The 17,177-nt window shown below is 38.6% G+C and overlaps 2 protein-coding genes across 3 annotated transcripts in view; both read left to right on the forward strand.

Moving 5' to 3' along the window:
- The window catches only part of LOC120880411 (complement factor H-like), a 13,901-nt gene extending 2,564 nt beyond the window's left edge, over positions 1–11,337 (forward strand). Inside the window, exons 4-5 of the mRNA XM_040263765.1 lie at positions 10,308–10,490; positions 10,926–11,337. Of these exons, the coding sequence (XP_040119699.1) occupies positions 10,308–10,490; positions 10,926–11,122 (380 nt within the window). The 3' untranslated portion in view covers positions 11,123–11,337. The remainder of the gene's footprint in view (positions 1–10,307; positions 10,491–10,925) is intronic.
- CFH (complement factor H) overlaps positions 1–17,177 on the forward strand; it is a 328,111-nt gene that overhangs the window by 86,579 nt on the left and 224,355 nt on the right. The gene's annotated exons all lie outside the window — the stretch shown is intronic.

The raw sequence follows: 17,177 nt of genomic DNA on the forward strand, positions 1-17,177 counted from the left end.
CCAAAAAAATCTGCTTTTCATACAGGGAACTGGAATGCAAAGGTATGAATAAAAAGATAGCTGGAGTAACAGGCAAGTTTGGCCTTGGAGTGCAAAATGAAGCAGGGGAAAGGCTAAAAAAGTTTGACAAGAGAAGACATGGGTCATAGCAAACACCCTCTTCAAAATACAAGAGACAGTTCTACACATAAACATCACGAGATGGTCAGTACCAAAATCAGAATGATTATATTCTTTGCAGTCAAAGATAGAGAAGCTCTATACAGTTGGCAGAACCAAGACTGGAAGCTGACTGTGGCTCAGATCATGAGGTCCTTATTGTGAAATTCAGACTTGAAGAACGCAGGGAAAACCACTAGGCCATTTGGGTCTTTTATGATTATATAACAGAAAGGATAAAAATATTTAAGGGATTAGATCTGAGAGAATGCCTAAAGAACTGTGGATGGAGGTTTGTAACTTTGTATAGGAGGTAGTGAGCAAAACCATCTCCAAGAAGCAGAAATGCAACAATGCAAAATGGCTTTCTGAGAAGGCCTTACACGAGATGAAAAAAGAGAAGCAAAGTGCAAAGGAGAAAAGGGAAAATATACCCATCCAAATGCAGAATCCAAAGAATAGCAAGGACAGATATGAAAGCCTTGATAAGTGAGCAATGCAAAAAAATAGAGGAAAGCAATACAGTGGGGCAGACTAGAGATATCCTCAAGAAAATTAGAGCAAGGGAACATTTCATGTAATGATGGGCACAGTAAAGGGCAGAAACAGTATGCCCCTAAGAGAAGCAGAAGGTATTAAGAAGAGGTGGCAAGAATATACAGAAGAACTGTATGGAAAAGGACTTAATGACTCAGATAACCACAAGTCACCTAGAGCCAGAAATCCTGGAGTGTGAAGTCAAGTGGGCATCACTACAAACAAAGCTAGTGGAGGTGATGGGATTCCAGCTGAGCTATTTCAAGTGCTAACAGATGATGCTGTGAAAGTACTGCACTTAATATGCCAGCAAATTTGGAAAACTGAGCAGTGGCTATAGGGCTGGAAAAAGTCAGTTTTTATTCCAGTCTCTAGAAGGACAATGCCAAAGAATGTTCATACTACCACAAGACAACTGGGCTCATTTCACATGCTAGCAAGTTAATACTCAAAATCCTTCAAGCTAAATTTCAACAATATGTGAACTGAGAACTTCGAGATGTACAAGCTAAATGTAGAAAGACAGCAGAATTAGAAATTAAATTGACAACATCCATTGGATCATAGAAAAAGGAAAGGGATTGAAGAAACACTCTGCTTCATTGACTACACTAAAGTCTTTGACTGTGTGGACCACAACAAACTGTGGAAAATTCTTACAGAAATGGGAATACCTGACCAGCTTACCTGCCTCCTGAGAAACCTGTATGGAGGTCAAGAAGCAACAGTTAGAACTGGAATGGAACAACAAACTGGTTCAAAATTGGGAAAGGAGTGTGTCAAGGCTGTATATTATCACCCTGCTACTTTAAACATCACACAAAATACCAGGCTGGAAAAAGCACAAGCTGGAATCAAGATTGCCAGGAAAAATACCAATAACCTGAGATACACAGATGACATCACACTAATGGCAGAAAACAAAGAGGAACTAAAAAGCCTCTTGATAATGGTGAAAGAGGAGATTGAAAAAGCTAGCTTAGAGCCATATTCAAAAAACGAAGATCATGGTATTGGGTTCCATCACTGTCTGTCAAAAATGGGGGAAAATGTAAACAGTGACAGACTTCATTCTTTTCAACTTCACAATCACTGGATGCTGACTGCAGCCATGAAATTAAAAGACTCCTTGGAAGAAAACCTATGACAACCTTGACAGCATGGTAAGAAGCAGAGACATCACTTTACCAACAAAGGTTCATATTGTCAAAGTCATGGTTTTTCAAGCAGTAATGTATGGATGTGAATGTTTGACCACAAAGATAGCTGAGTACCAAAGAACTTATTTTTTGAACTGTGGTGCTAGAGAAGACTCTTGAGAGTCCCTTGGAATGCAAGGAGATCAAGCCAGTCAATCCTAAAAGAAATCAGTCCTGAATATTCATTGGAAGGACTGAGGCTGAGGCTGAAGGGCCAGTATTTTGGCCACTTGATGAGAAGAGCCGACTCATTGGAAAAGAACCAGATATTGGAAAGATTAAGTGCAGAAGGAGAAGGGATATCAGGGGATGAGATGGTTGGATGGCATGGTCAACAGAATGGACATGACTTTGAGCAAACTCTGGGAGTTAATGAAGGACCGGGAAGCTGGGCTTTCTACAATCCACGGGGTTGCAAAAAGTCAGAAACAATTGAGTGACTGAACAACACAACAGGAACTGATTATGATGTATCTTGACATTAAGTTCTTTGGCTCCATCGCATTTGGAAATATCTCTGTTTATCTCCAAGGCAAACCATTCAACATCACAGTTATCCAAGTCTATGCCCCAACCAGTAACACTGAAGAAGCTGAAGCTGAATGGTTTTATGAAGACCTACAAGACCTTTTAGAACTAACACCCCCAAAAGATGTCCTTTTCATTCTAGGGGACTGGAATGCAAAAGTAGGAAGTCAAGAAACACCTAGAGTAACAGGCAAATTTGGCCTTGGAATGCAGAATGAAGCAGGGCAAAGACTAATAGAGTTTTGCCAAGAAAATGCACTGGTCATAGCAAACACCCTCTTCCAACAACACAAGAGAAGACTCTACACATGGACATCACCAGATGGTCAACACCGAAATCAGATTCATTATATTCTTTGCAGCCAAAGATGGAGAAGCTCTATACAGTCAACAAAAACAAGACTAGGAGCTGACTGTGGTTCAGATCATGAACTCCTTATTACCAAATTCAGACCCAAATTGAAGAAAGTAGGGAAAACCCCTAGACCATTCAGGTATGGCCTAAATCAAATCCCTTATGATTATACAGTGGAAGTGAGAAATAGATTTAAGGGCTTAGATCTGATACATAGAGTTCCTGATGAACTATGGACTGAGGTTCATGACATTGTACAGGAGACAGGGATCAAGACCATCCCCATGGAAAAGAAATGCAAAAAAGCAAAATGGCTATCTGGGGAGGCCTTACAAATAGCTGTGAAAAGAAGAGAGGCAAAAAGCAAATGAGAAAAGGAAATATATAAACATCTGAATGCAGAGTTCCAGAGAATAGCAAGAAGAGATAAGAAAGCCTTCTCCAGCAATCAATGCAAAAAAATAGAGGAAAAGAATAGAATGGGAAAGACTAGAGATCTCTTCAAGCAAGTTAGAGATACCAAGGGTACATTTCATGCAAAGATGGGCTCGATAAAGGACAGAAATGGTATGGACCTAACAGAAGCAGAAGATATTAAGAAGAGGTGGTAAGAATACACAGAAGAACTGTACAAAAAAGATCTTCACAACCCAGATAACCATGACGGTGTGATCACTCATCTAGAGCCAGACATCCTGGAATGTGAAGGCAAGTGGGCCTTAGAAAGCATGATATGAACAAAGCTAGTGGAGGTGATGGCATTCCAGTTGAGCTGTTTCAAATCCTGAAAGATATGCTGTGAAAGTGCTGCACTCAATATGCCAGCAAATTTGGAAAACTCAGCAGTGGTCACAGGACTGGAAAAGGTCAGTTTTCATTCCAGTCCCAAAAAAGACAATGGCAAAGAATGCTCAAACTACCGCACAATTGCACTCATCTCACATGCTAGTAAAGTAATACTCAAAATTCTCCAAGCCAGGCTTCAGCAATATGTGAACCGTGAACTCCCTGATGTTCAAGCTGGTTTTAGAAAAGGCAGAAGAACCAGAGATCAAATTACCAACATCTGCTGGATCATGGAAAAAGCAAGAGAGTTCCAGAAATACATCTATTTCTGCTTTATTGACTATGCCAAAGCCTTTGACTGTGTGGATTACAATAAGCTGTGGAAAACTTTAAAGGGATAGGAATACCAGACTACCTGACCTGGCTCTTGAGAAATCTGTATGCAGGTCAGGAAGCAACCGTTAGAACTGGGCATGGAACAACAGACTGATTCCAAATAGGAAAAGGAGTACATCAAGGCTGTATATTGTCACCCTGCTTATTTAACTTATGCACAGAGTACATCATGAGAAACACTGGGCTGGAAGAAGCACAAGCTGGAATCAAGATTGCCGGGAGAAATATCAATCACCTCAGATATGCAGATGACACCACCCTTATGGCAGAAAGTGAAGAGGAACTAAAAAGCCTCTTGATGAAAGTGAAAGAGGAGAGTGAAAAAGTTGGCTTAAAGCTCAACATACAGAAAACGAAGATCATGGCATCCAGTCCCATCACTTCATGGGAAATAGATGTGGAAACAGTGGAAACAGTGGAAACAGTGTCAGACTTCATTTTTGGGGGCTCCAAAATCACTGCAGATGGTGACTGCAGCCATGAAATTAAAGACGCTGACTCCTTGGAAGAAAAGTTATGATCAACCTGGATAGCATATTGAAAAGCAGAGACATTACTTTGCCAACTAAGGTGCGTCTAGTCAAGGCTATGGCTTTTCCTGTGGTCATGTATGGATGTGAGAGTTGGACTGTGAAGACGGCGGAGAGCCAAAGAATTGATGCTTTTGAACTGTGGTGTTGGAGAAGACTCTTGAGAGTCCCTTGGACTGCAAGGAGATCCAACCAGTGCATTCTGAAGGAGATTGGCCCTGGGATTTCTTTGGAAGGAATGATGCTAAAGCTGAAACTCCAGTACTTTGGCCACCTCATGAGAAGAGTTGACTCATTGGAAAAGATTCTGATGCTGGGAAGGATTGGGGGCAGGAGAAGAGGGGACGACCCAGGGTGAGATGGCTGGATGGCATCATGAAATTGGTGGACGTGAGTCGAGTGAACTCCGGGAGTTGGTGATGGACAGGGAGGACTGGTGTGCTGCGATTCATGGGGTCGCAGAGAGTCGGACACAACTGAGCGACTGAACTGAACTGAGCAGTTTTAGCATGTAGTTGTTGTTTTTGGTTCGTCGCTGTCATATGCCCTATTTGAGAAATTATCAGCCATTATTTAAAAAAAAAAAAAACTTTTTTGGAGTGTATTTCCTATACAGTATAGTGTTAGTTTCTTTGTACATCAAAGTGAATCAGCTACACATGTAAACATATCCCCATATCCCCATTCTTTTGTATTTCCTTTCCATTTAGACCATCACAAAATGATGGCACAGGGAACTCAGCCATTATTTTTTTATCTCTTATTCTTTATTTTCAACTTCATGTTCGACCTTCTTTTCTATCTTCCCACAGGTCCTTGAAGCTATGTCCATTTTCTTTTCAGTCTATTTTCAAGGTTAGTTAATATTCAAACTTATTGATCGTTCTGCCGTCTGCAATATATTGTCAAACCATGTGGTTTTCTAATGTTTTTTTCTAGTTCTACCAATTGAACTGGATTTTTAAAAACCATCATCCAATGATTTCAATATCTGTGTCACCTCAGTGTTATCTTCTGGTGATTGCTTTTTCCCTTTGGAGGTTTTTCCTGGTCTTTGGTCTGATAAATGATTTTCAACTGTATTCAGACACTTGAGATTTTATATCTTGAGACTAAGGGTATTATTGGTCCTCTGCCTTAAGTAGGCCTCCATTACTGCCATGTAGGGTGCAAGTCCAAGGTTCCCACCTGGCCTCCCCTCACACCAGGAGAAAGGGCAGGGGTTTCTTATTCGATCATTCAGCTCAGTTCAGTTCAGTCGGTCAGTCACGTCTGACTCTTTGCAACTCCATGGACTGCAGCACACCAGGCTTTCCCATCCATTACCAACTCCCAGAGCTTAACCAACCTCATGTCCATCAAGTCAGTGATGCCATCCTACCATCTCATCCTTTGTTATCCCCTTATCCTTCTGCCTCCAATCTTTCCCAGCATCAGGGTTTTCTCCAAAGAGTCAGTTCTTTTCATCTGCTGGCCAAAGTACTGGAGCTTCAGCTTCATCATCAGTCCTTCCAATGAATATTCAGGACTGATTTCCTTTAGGATTGACTGGTTTGATCTCCTTGCATTCCAAGGGACTCTTAAGAGTCTTCTCCAACCCCACAGTTCAAAAGCATCAATTTTTCAGTGCTCAGCTTTCTTTATAGTCCAACTCTCACATCCATACATGATGACTGAAAAAATCACAGCTTTCACTAGGTGGAATTTTGTTGGCAAAGTAATGTCTCTGCTATTTGATATGCTGTCTAGGTAGGTCATAACTTTTTTCTAAGGAGTGTCTTTCAATTTCATGGCTGCAGTTACCATCTGCAGTGATTTTGGAGCCCCACAAATAAAGTCTCTCACTGTTTCCATTGTTTCACCTTCTATTTGCTATGAAGTGATGGTACAGGTACCGGATGCCATGACCTTAGTTCTCTGAATGTTGACTTTTAAGCTAACTTTTCCACTCTCTTCTTTCATTTTCATTTGGAGACTCTTTAGTTCTTCACTTTCTGCCATAAGGGTGGTGCCATCTGCATATTTGAGGTTGTTGATATTTCTCCTGACAATATTGATTCCAGCTTGTGCTTCATCTGGCTTGGAATTTTGCATGATGTACTCTGCATGTAAGTTAAGTAAGCAGGTAACAGTATATAGACTTTATGTAGACTTGATGTGCTACTTTCCTGATTTGGAACCAGTTTTTCTTCCATGTCTGATTCTAACCATAGCTTCTTGACCTGCAAACAGATTTCTCAAGAGGCAGGTCAGGTGCTTCCATTTATTTAATTTCCACAGTTTGTTGTGATCCACACAGTCAAAGGCTCTGGTGTAGTCAATAAAACAGAAGTGGATTTTTTTGTGGAACTCTCTTGCTTTTCTGATGATCCAATGGATGTTGGCAATTTGATCTCTGGTTTCTCTGCCTTTTCTGAATCCAGTTTGAACATCAGGAATCTCATAGGTCATGTGCTGTTGAAGCCTAGCTTGGAGAAGTTTGATCATTACTTTACTAGTGTGTGAGATGAATGTAATTGTATGCTAGTTGGAACATTCTTTGGGATTGCCTTTCTTTGGGATTGGAATGAAAATTGACATTTTGCAGACCTTTGCTCACTGCTGAATTTGCTGGCATATTGAGTGCAGCACTTAAAGAGCATCATCTTTAGGATTTGAAATAACTCAACTGGAATACCATCACATCCACTAGCTTTGTTCACAGTGATGCTTCCTAAGGTCTACTTGACTTTGTATTTTAGGATGTCTGGCTCCTGGTGAGTGATCACACCTTTGTGTTTATCTGGGTCATGAAGATATTTTTGTATAGTTTTTCTGTGTATTCTTGCCACCTCTTCTTAATATCTTCTACTTCTGTTAGGTCCATACCATTTTTGTTCTTTATTGTGCCCATCATTGCATGAAATGTCCTTGGTATCTCTAATTTTCTTGAAGGGACCTCCAGTCTTTCCCATTCTATTGTTTTCCTCTATTTCTTCGCACTGATCACTGAGGAAGGCTTTCTTATCTCTCCTTGCTATTCTTTGGAACATTGCATTCAAATCATTTTATCTTTCCTTTTCTCCTTTGCCTTTAGCATCTCTTCTTTTCTCAGCTATTTGTAAGGCCTCTTGAGGCAACCATTTTGCCTTTTTTATGTTTATTTTTATTGGGGATGATTTTGATCCATTCCTCCTGTATAAAGTCAGGAACCACTCTCCATAGTTGTTCAGGCATTCTGTCTTATCAAATCCTTTGAATCTATTTGTCTCCTCCACTCTAATTGTAAGGGATTTGATTTAGGTCATGCCTGAATGTCTAGTAGTTTTCACATCTTTCTTCAATTTAAGTATGAATTTGGCAACAAAGAGTTCATGATCTGAGCCACAGTCAGCTCCCAGTCTTGTTTTTGCTGACTGTATAGAGCTTCTCCATCTTTGGCTGCAAAGAATATAATCAATCTGATTTGGGTATTGTCCTTGTGTATATAGAGTTTTCCATGCACATTTGGTGATGTCCATGTGTAGAGTTTTCACTTGTGTTGTTGGAAGAGGGTGTGTGCTATGACCAGTGTGTTCTCTTGGCAAAACTCTGTTACTCTTTGCCCTGCTTCATTTTGTAATCTTAACTCCAAACTTGCCTGTCAGTCCAGATATCTCAACCTCCCACTTTTGCATTCCAGTCCAATATGATGAAAAGGACATCTTTTTGATTGTTACTTCTAGAAGTCCTTGTACGCCTTCAGAAAACCATTCCACTTCAGCTTCTTCAGCATTACTGTTCAGGGCATAGACCAGGATTACTGTGCTTCTCAATGGTTTGGCTGGGAAAAGAATAGCAATCCTTCTGTCATTTTTGAGATTGCATACAAGCACTGCATTTCAGACTGTTTTGTTGACTATCATGGCTAGTCCATTTCTTCTTGGGGATTGTTGCTCACAGTAGTAGATATGCTGGTCATCTGAGTCAAATTCACCCATTCAAGTCCATTTTAGTTTGCTGATTTTTAAAATGCTGATGTTCACTCTTGCCATCTCCTGTTTGACCACTTCCACTTTGCCTTGATTCATAGACCTAACATTCCAGGTCCCTATGCAATAGTGCTCTTTACAGCATCAGACTTTACTTCCATCACCAGTCACACCCACAACTGGATGTTGTTTTGCTTTTTCTTCATCTCTTCATTCTTTCTGGAATTATTTCTCCACTGATCTCCTGCATATTGGGCACCTCCCCACCTGAGGAGTTCATCTGTCAGTGTCCTATCTTTTTGCCTTTTCATACTGTTCATGGGGTTCTCAAGGCAAGAATAGTGAAGTGGTTTGGTATTCCCTTCTCCAGTGGCCAACGTTTTGTCAGAATCCTCTGCCATGACCCGTCCAACTTGAAGGCCCTATATGGCATGGCTCAGAGTTTCATGGAGTTCTACAAGGCTGTTGTCCATGCTATCAAATTGGTTAGTTTTCTGTGATTGTTGTTTTCATTCTGTCTGCCCTCTAATGGATGAGGATAACACACTTATGGAAGCTTCCTGATGAGAGAGACTGACTCAGGGTTAAACTGGGTCTTGGTCTGATGGGAGGGGCCATGCTCAGTAAATCTTTAGTTGAATTATCTGTTGATGGGTGGGGTCGTGTCCCCTCCCTGTTTTTTCACCTGTGGCCAAACAGTGGTGGAGAAAAGGAGGATACTGTTGAGCTCCTTCAAAAGGTCTTATGCATGCACTGCTGCACTCAATGCCCCCAAACCTGCAGCAGGCCACTGTTAACCCATGCCTCTGATGAAGACTCCTGGACTCTGACGGGCAAGTCTGGGTCAGTCTCTTGTGGGATCATTGCTTCTTTCTCCTGGGTTCTTTTGTGCACAAGGTTTTGTTTGTGCCCTCTAAGAGTCTGTTTCTGCAGTCCTGTGTAAGTTCTGGCGGGTCTGTGGTGGAGTTAATTGCAGCCTCCTCCAAGAGGGCTTATGCAATACCCAGGTATACTGCACCCAGAGCCCCTGCCCCTGTAGCAGTGCACTGCTCACCCATACTTCTTCAGGAGACACTCAGACATAATTCTGGCTTAGTCTCTTTTGGGTCTCTGGGTCCTGGTGCACACAAGAATTTAGTGTGCACACTTAGTGTAGTATTTCTAGACTAATTCAGTATTGTGAAAACTGTTTGTATCTTGTGAGGCTACTCTTTTCTGGGCCTTTTCTTAAAGAGATCAACTGCTTCATGAGACTTTTTTTTTTTTTTTTCTGGACTTGTATTAATTCTGGGTTACTGTCTCAGTGGCACATTCAGGGTACATAGAGGGCAAAATGAAGATCCCAAGGACTCTCTTCAGTGTAACTCTTTGAATCCCAAGGTCCCCAAGCAGATTGACTTACTACTTGTTTCACAGTCACCTGTTTTGGTTTTTATAATATGTTCAGGACCTTTATTTGGCAGAAGGAATACTTAGCAGATGCTTTGAGCACAAATATTTTTACCTCATCTTGTCCAGAAATGGAAGCCAAAGTTTCCTTTCACAGGCACTGCCATGTGCTGTATAAAAGGGTAAAAATTTTTTATCTTAGCTATCCATCTTCCCAGCATATACTCTGAAAGAAAACATGTTGAACATCAGGACACTGCCAAGCAGACATATTTGTTAAAGTACTATATGTACTTCCATGGTGGTAAAATAAGATCTTAAAGTGTGTGTTTCTGATTAAGTGATTAAAATTCCTTCTATAAATCATTTCTGTCAGAAATCTTGAGTTTTGATATGACATATTTGGCTGCATTTTTCTTTTATTTGTTTAAAACTGTAGGAGTTGTCTTTAAATAAAGGAAACGCCATTATTTTTTAGACTCTCAAGGACAATGTGGGCCTCCTCCACCAATAGACAACGGAGACATTACCTCACTCCTGCAATCGGTATATCCTCCAGGAATGAGTGTTGAGTACCGATGTCAGGCCTACTATGAACTTCGGGGAGACAGAAACGTAGTGTGTCGGAATGGAGAGTGGTCAGAACCACCAAAATGCTTAGGTAAATGCTTTAAACTTCTCTTGGATCCTGGGATAGTGCTTGTACACAGCATAATGTTTAACTGTTTATAATAGAGTTTTTATGGATTAAATAACAGCCAGTTAATGCTTGCACACCAAGGAGTAATATCTGTATATAGAAATAAAGTTAGAAAACTTCATGTTCAAGCAACAATAGCTCCTTTATGAAAGCTCTTCATATGATAACTGACATTATGAATCTTATAACATTTAATGATTATACTAAACAAAGTATCTCATGCTTATAACATTAATTTTTTAAATATGATGAAACCTACATTATACATTTTCAGTGTATTGGTTTGGAAAAGGTTTGAGGAAGGATTTTTTGGACCAAAGTTCTTGAAACCCTGAAATTCTGTAGAAAATATTTGCATATTACTCAAAGGTTTATGTTTATTTTCTTTAATTTTAGAGGCATGTATAATTTCGGAAGAAACAATGAGAAAACATTACATACGGTTAAAATGGAAACATGATAAAAAATTTTACGCCAAAACAGAGGATACTATTGAATTTACGTGTCGAAATGGTTATCGTGCACTGACACCAAAAGATACATTTCGAACAACTTGTCAGGAAGGAAAGGTGGTGTATCCTCGATGTGGGTAAAACATAGACTAAATGCAGTTGTAAAACTGAAACATGTACATGTATTCAGATTTTTCCTTATTAATTCAATTTTGTTTATTTTATCAAGTATTTTTTTTAACTCATCTTGAATCATAAATCAGATTTGTGTTAAATATTATGGGGACAATGTAATTGAGAGATGGGTCCAATGAATCACTTCTTAAAAGTACCTCATTAAACTTGGCAAATCAAAATGTTATGTGTCCTGTTCATGAAACACTTACAGCAAGAAATGAGATTCAATCACTTCCATGCCTCCTTCCATCCATCTGTTTCCTAACTTTCTTAAAGCTTTCTCCATTACTTCTGAGGGTTTCTGAAACTCTGTTTTAGAAGACATGGGAAAAAAGTGTGGAACAAAATGGAAAACATTCAACATATTGATAATATCACTTATCAAACATATAAAAGCAAACTATGTCATACTTATGTCAGCAATTAAATATAAGTAGTTTATCTTACTTTTGCTCATCTATCAATAGATGAATAAACCAAAAATGATGAAATACATAATATTTTCAGTTCAGTTCAGTCACACAGTCATGTCTGACTCTTTGCGACCCCATGCACTGCAGCGCTCCGGGCCTCCCTGTCCATCAGCAATTCCTGGAGCTTACTCAAGCTCATGTCCATTGAGTCAGTGATGCCATCCAACCATCTCATCCTCTGTTGTCCCCTTCTTCTCCCTGCTTCAATCTTTCCCTGCATGAGGGTCTTTTCAAAGGAGTCAGCTCTTCACATCAGGTGGCCAGTATATTGGAGTTTCAGCTTTAGCATCAGTCCTCCCAATGAACATTCAGGACTGATTTCCTTTAGGCTGGACTGGTTGGATCTCTTAATATTTTACAAGATGCCTATCAAAGTACACATAATTCAAATAAAGAACAATGACAATCACATTGCATAACTACTATAACACGGCATATAAGTGATTTAAAAATTCAACATTAAATATACACACACACATAAAGACACTCTGCTTTAAACATTGAATAACTTTTTATAGAAAAATATTGGCAAGAAATGTAAGAAACTATTTAGTATAGCTAGAGTTGAATTCACAGATAATCGGTGTAAAGGGTGTTTCACTTCTTTTTACTTACATGAATTCTTGAATTTTTCTGTCTTCAGTGTATATCAACTTTGAACCTCAAAATGGTTTCTAAAATAAATATGCAAAGTGACACAACAGGAGCTTTAGAGATCAATTTGGTAATAAACTCCAGGTCTAGGAACGTTTTCCTGATTTTGCTGGTACAGAGCATTTTAGAAACATTCACCACCAGTCTGAAAGGTGATTTTTATGTTCATACATTTTAAACAGCATATTAAGCTTAAATCAGTTAACTATAAACATTTTAAATTTCTAAATATCATAAAAATTTTATTATTAAAATAGATTTAAATAATCAAGCTAGAATATTTAAGGTGATATCTTATTACTTTGTACTGCATCAAGTCTAGTGACCTTGTTAGTCTAAGAAGCATGGCCATCAGCATTGCTGCTAATTGATTTAAATCTGAATTGCTGGCAACAGCTGGTTTTCTCACCCTTAAATGAAATTGTTAAAGTGACAAGTTATCTTTGCTATAAATGTTAACATTTTTGTAGATATTATTTCTCCAGATTTTTCAACTAATGGTTGTAGAATCTATTTATGACCCAAGGCTGCAAACAGTTATTTCACTGTTGTCTAGAAAATGGTGATTTCTAAAGATCAGTCCTATCATTTTTCTGCATTTATTGTCATTCTGTGTAAAGATGAGTGTTAATTTGCAGACTCTGTTCATGATCAACTTTCACCTAAAAAGTTTTAGCAAATCTTTAAAATAACTTGTTTTTAAATAATTTGTAGTTGACATATAGTTGATTTACAACTTTCAGGTGTATAGCACAGAGATCCACAATTTTTAAAGATTATACTGTATTTAGAGTTATTGTAAAATATTGGTTATGCTTCCTGTGTTGTATGGTATGTCCTTGGAGATTCTATTTTATACATAATACCTCTTAATCAAATACAGCTATTGTCCCTCCCTGCTTCCTTTTCCCCACTGGTGACCACTTGCTCGTTATCTGTATCTGTGAATCTATTGCTGTTTTGTTATATTCATTCATTTAAAAAAATTTTTTAAAATATAAACTTATTTATTTAAATAGGAAGCTAATTACTTTACAATATTGGTTTTACCATACATCAACACGAATCTGCCACGGGTGCACACATGTTCCCCATCCTGAACCCTGTCCCACCTCCCTCCCCATATCATCCCTCTAGGTCATCCGAGTGCACCAGCCCCAAGTATCATGTATCCTGCATCGAATCTGGACTGGTGATTCATTTCATATATGATATTATATATGTTCCAGTGCCATTCTCCCAAATCATTCCATCCTCTCCCTCTCCCACAGAGTCCAAAAGACTGTTCTATACATCTATGTCTCTTTTGCTGTCTCACATACAGGGTTATCGTTACCATCTTTCTAAATTCCATATATATGTGTTAGTATACTGTATTGGCGGGGAAGGCAATGGCACCCCACCCCAGTACTCTTGCCTGGAAAATCCAATGGATGGAGGAGCCTGGTGGGCTGCAGTCCATGGGGTCGCTAAGAGTCGGACACGACTGAGTGACTTCACTTTCACTTTTCACTTTCATGCATTGGAGAAGGAAATGGCAACCCACTCCAGTATTCTTGCCTGGAGAATCCCAGGGATGGGGGAACCTGGTGGGCTGCTGTCTATGGGGTCGCACAGAGTCAGACACGACTGAAGCGACTTAGCAGCAGCATACTGTATTAGTGTTTTTCTTTCTGGCTTTCACTCTGTATAATCAGCTCCAGTTTCATTCACCTCATTAAAACTAATTGAAATGTATTCTTTTTAGTGGCTGAGTAATACTCCATTGTGTATATGTACCATAGCTTTTTTATCCATTCATCTGCTGATGGGCATCTAGGTTGCTTCCATGTCCTGACTATTATAAACAGTGCTGCGATGCACACTGGGATACACGTGTCTCTTTCAATTACTTTTTTTTTTTTTAATTCCACATATAGGTGATATCATGTGGTACTTGTATTTCTCTGTATGACAAATTTCACAAAGAATAATACCTTCCAAGTCTAATCACGTTGTATAAAATGACAAAAATTCATATAGTTACTTTAGCCCCTTGTGTAAATACATACATATACATATATGTATATGTATGTGTATATATATACATAATTAGTGGTTTTAATGAATCTACTATAAAGACAAGAAAAGCATCATATCTTTTATCAGTGTAGTCCTTGTTATTGAAGGTAAGCTAGGGAATAGGAGATTTAAATTTGACTCATATTCATCCATATTTATATGCTTACACTGAGTAAGGAGTATTAATTTCCAAGCTGTGATGGCCTTTGACTAAGCATATTTGAAGGTTTTGTTTTTAAAAAAGTCAAAATAGTGCTGTGAAGTCTAACTTATTTTGCATGAATCTAGTGTGCAGGTGTAGGAGGTAAAATAGTGGAATTGTTTTACAATTGTCCCAGTATTTCAGAAGGCTACTTATAAATAAAATTTGTTACAATTTTCTTTTTAGTCTTTTCTTAATTGTACTAAGATATCTAATCTTTCTGGAAAACATAGAGCAAAAAATATATATATCTATAAATATGTACCCCTAGGAGATAAATGAAAGCAACATCACTTGAGGTACTAGAGAATAGACTATGATCTGGCACCTTAAATAAGTACCAGAGAGAAGAATCTAGACATATTTTGTAAGTCTGCAATGTGAAACACCAGGGGAAAAAGAATTACATACAAGATGAAAGTTTGGAAAAAATAATGAAGAGTGAGTCTAAGGAAGTAATCTGGACAGTAAGAACACAAATTATTTTTTCAGTTTCAGTGAAAGGTTATTATTTTCTAAGCTAAAAATGAGATGAGTATGTACTATGCATGGATCATTACATGCAAATATGAGAATTGCGAAAAATCTCAGACTTATTTTTTTATTTTAAAAACAAATTTTATTGGAGCATAGTTGATTTATTATGTGTAGTATTAGATGCATTGCAAAGTGACTCAGTTAAAGAAACACACTTTCTTAAGATTCTTTTCCCATATAGGCTGTAACAGAGTATGGAGTAGAGTTCCCTGTCTTACATGGTAGGTCCTTATTGGTCATCTATTTTATATATAGTAGTCTGTATATGTCAAACTTCTTTTTTTTTTTTTAATTAAAGAATTATGAACAGATCCTACAAACAGGCAATTCTCTTTGGGAGAAGTGGCCTTATACACATACTACGATGCAAATGATAAATTATACAGCCCAAGTCTAACGTCTGGAAGGAAATTTAGGTTTACACTAATGCCTTATGAGAAATCAATCTTTTAAATCCATCAAGGATAATTAAGTCTAAGAGCTTTTATTAATTATGAAAATATATTGAATAAAATAAAATGTTTTCAGAATCACTCTTAAGGGTTTTTTAATGGAGGAATTGAGTTGCACAGAGTTGAAGAAATGTTGACCAATGTATACAGTTGCATAAGAATCATCTAGTCAAAATGCAGGCTGTTGTGCATTCAGCCGTGTCTGACTGTGCGACCCTATGGACTGTAGGCTGCCAGGCTCCAGGGTCGATGGGACTCTCCAGGCAAGAATACTGCAGTTGGTTGCCATTTCCTCCTCCTGGTGATCTTCCCCATCCAGAGATCAAACCTACGCTCTTATATCTCCTGCATTGGCCGGCAGGTTCTGTACCACTAGCACCATCTGTTCAATAACTCCAGAAGAATCTTCTGCAGGCAATCCTCTTCATGAAACCCTAACCTCTGAGAACCATTAATTTGGCTTCTGTGACTGTAGTTTTGCCTTTTCTAAAAAGAACAGCCACAACCTGGGAATAATCTAAGTGTCATAAAATGATTGCATCTTAACTTGATTACATCTGTTAGACACCTAATTGCAAATAAAGTAAGACTTTTAGGTCTTGGCTGTAAGGACTCTAAAAACTCTTTTGAGGACACTGTTTAACACATAACAGTACACATTGCAGCTTCTCAGCTTCCTGTCTTTCCCAGCTTCCTGTCTTTCCCAAGTGTCAAATATATTCACTCAATCCCAACATCTCCCAAAGTTTTCACCCTTTTCAGTGTTAAATCTAAGGCCCAAATTTTATTAAACATCTTCCAAATAAGCTATGGGTGAGACGCAGTTTCTTGTCCATCCTTGGGCAAAATTCCTATTCATGTGTGACACTATGAACCAGAAAATAAGAAATGTGCTTCAAGAGTACAATGTTAATACATCCATAGAATAGACATTACCATTCAAAAATGGAGGAGAAAGAGAAAGAAAAATGAGTCTCAAGTCTTAAACTCAAAACCCATGAGGAGAAATCTCAATAGATTCCAACTGAGAGAACACATCTCTACGAAAAAAAAAAAAAAAAAAAAGCGAATGGGGGACAGCCAAACTTTTCAACCCACCAGAGAAGTGAGCCTACTTTCTCAGCTAAAAGAAGCTTTGTTATCAGAGCTCTATCTTTGGAGGCATTCTTCCTTTATGTATATGATGCCTCTCCCTTTCAGTCCATGCTGAATGCATTTCTGCTAATATAAAGTTCTCAAAAACCTTTTCAGTCTCTTGTGTTTTAATACGTATAAGTTCTTAGCCATGTGGATAAAACACAGATCATCCCTGGATAACAGCATCTCTATTTCTGTCTTGTGCTGTGCCATGCTAATTCGCTTCAGTCGTGTCCAACTCTCTGCGACTCCAGGGACTGTAGCCTGACCGGGTTCTCTGTCCATGGGATTCTCTAAGCAACACTACTAGAGTGGGTTGTGATTACCTTCCCCAGGGGATTTTCTCAACCCAGGAGTCAAATGCCCATCTTTTAAGTCTCCTGCATTGTCATGCAGCTTCTTTACCACTAGCTCCACTGAGAAATTTCGAATTATCTCCCACTGACTTCTTAATGACTGATGATTCACAACTCATCTCATGTATTTTATGCAAGCAGCGAGAA

Source organism: Oryx dammah, unplaced genomic scaffold (assembly GCF_014754425.2).
Source record: "Oryx dammah isolate SB20612 unplaced genomic scaffold, SCBI_Odam_1.1 HiC_scaffold_21, whole genome shotgun sequence".
NCBI lineage: Eukaryota > Metazoa > Chordata > Mammalia > Artiodactyla > Bovidae > Oryx > Oryx dammah.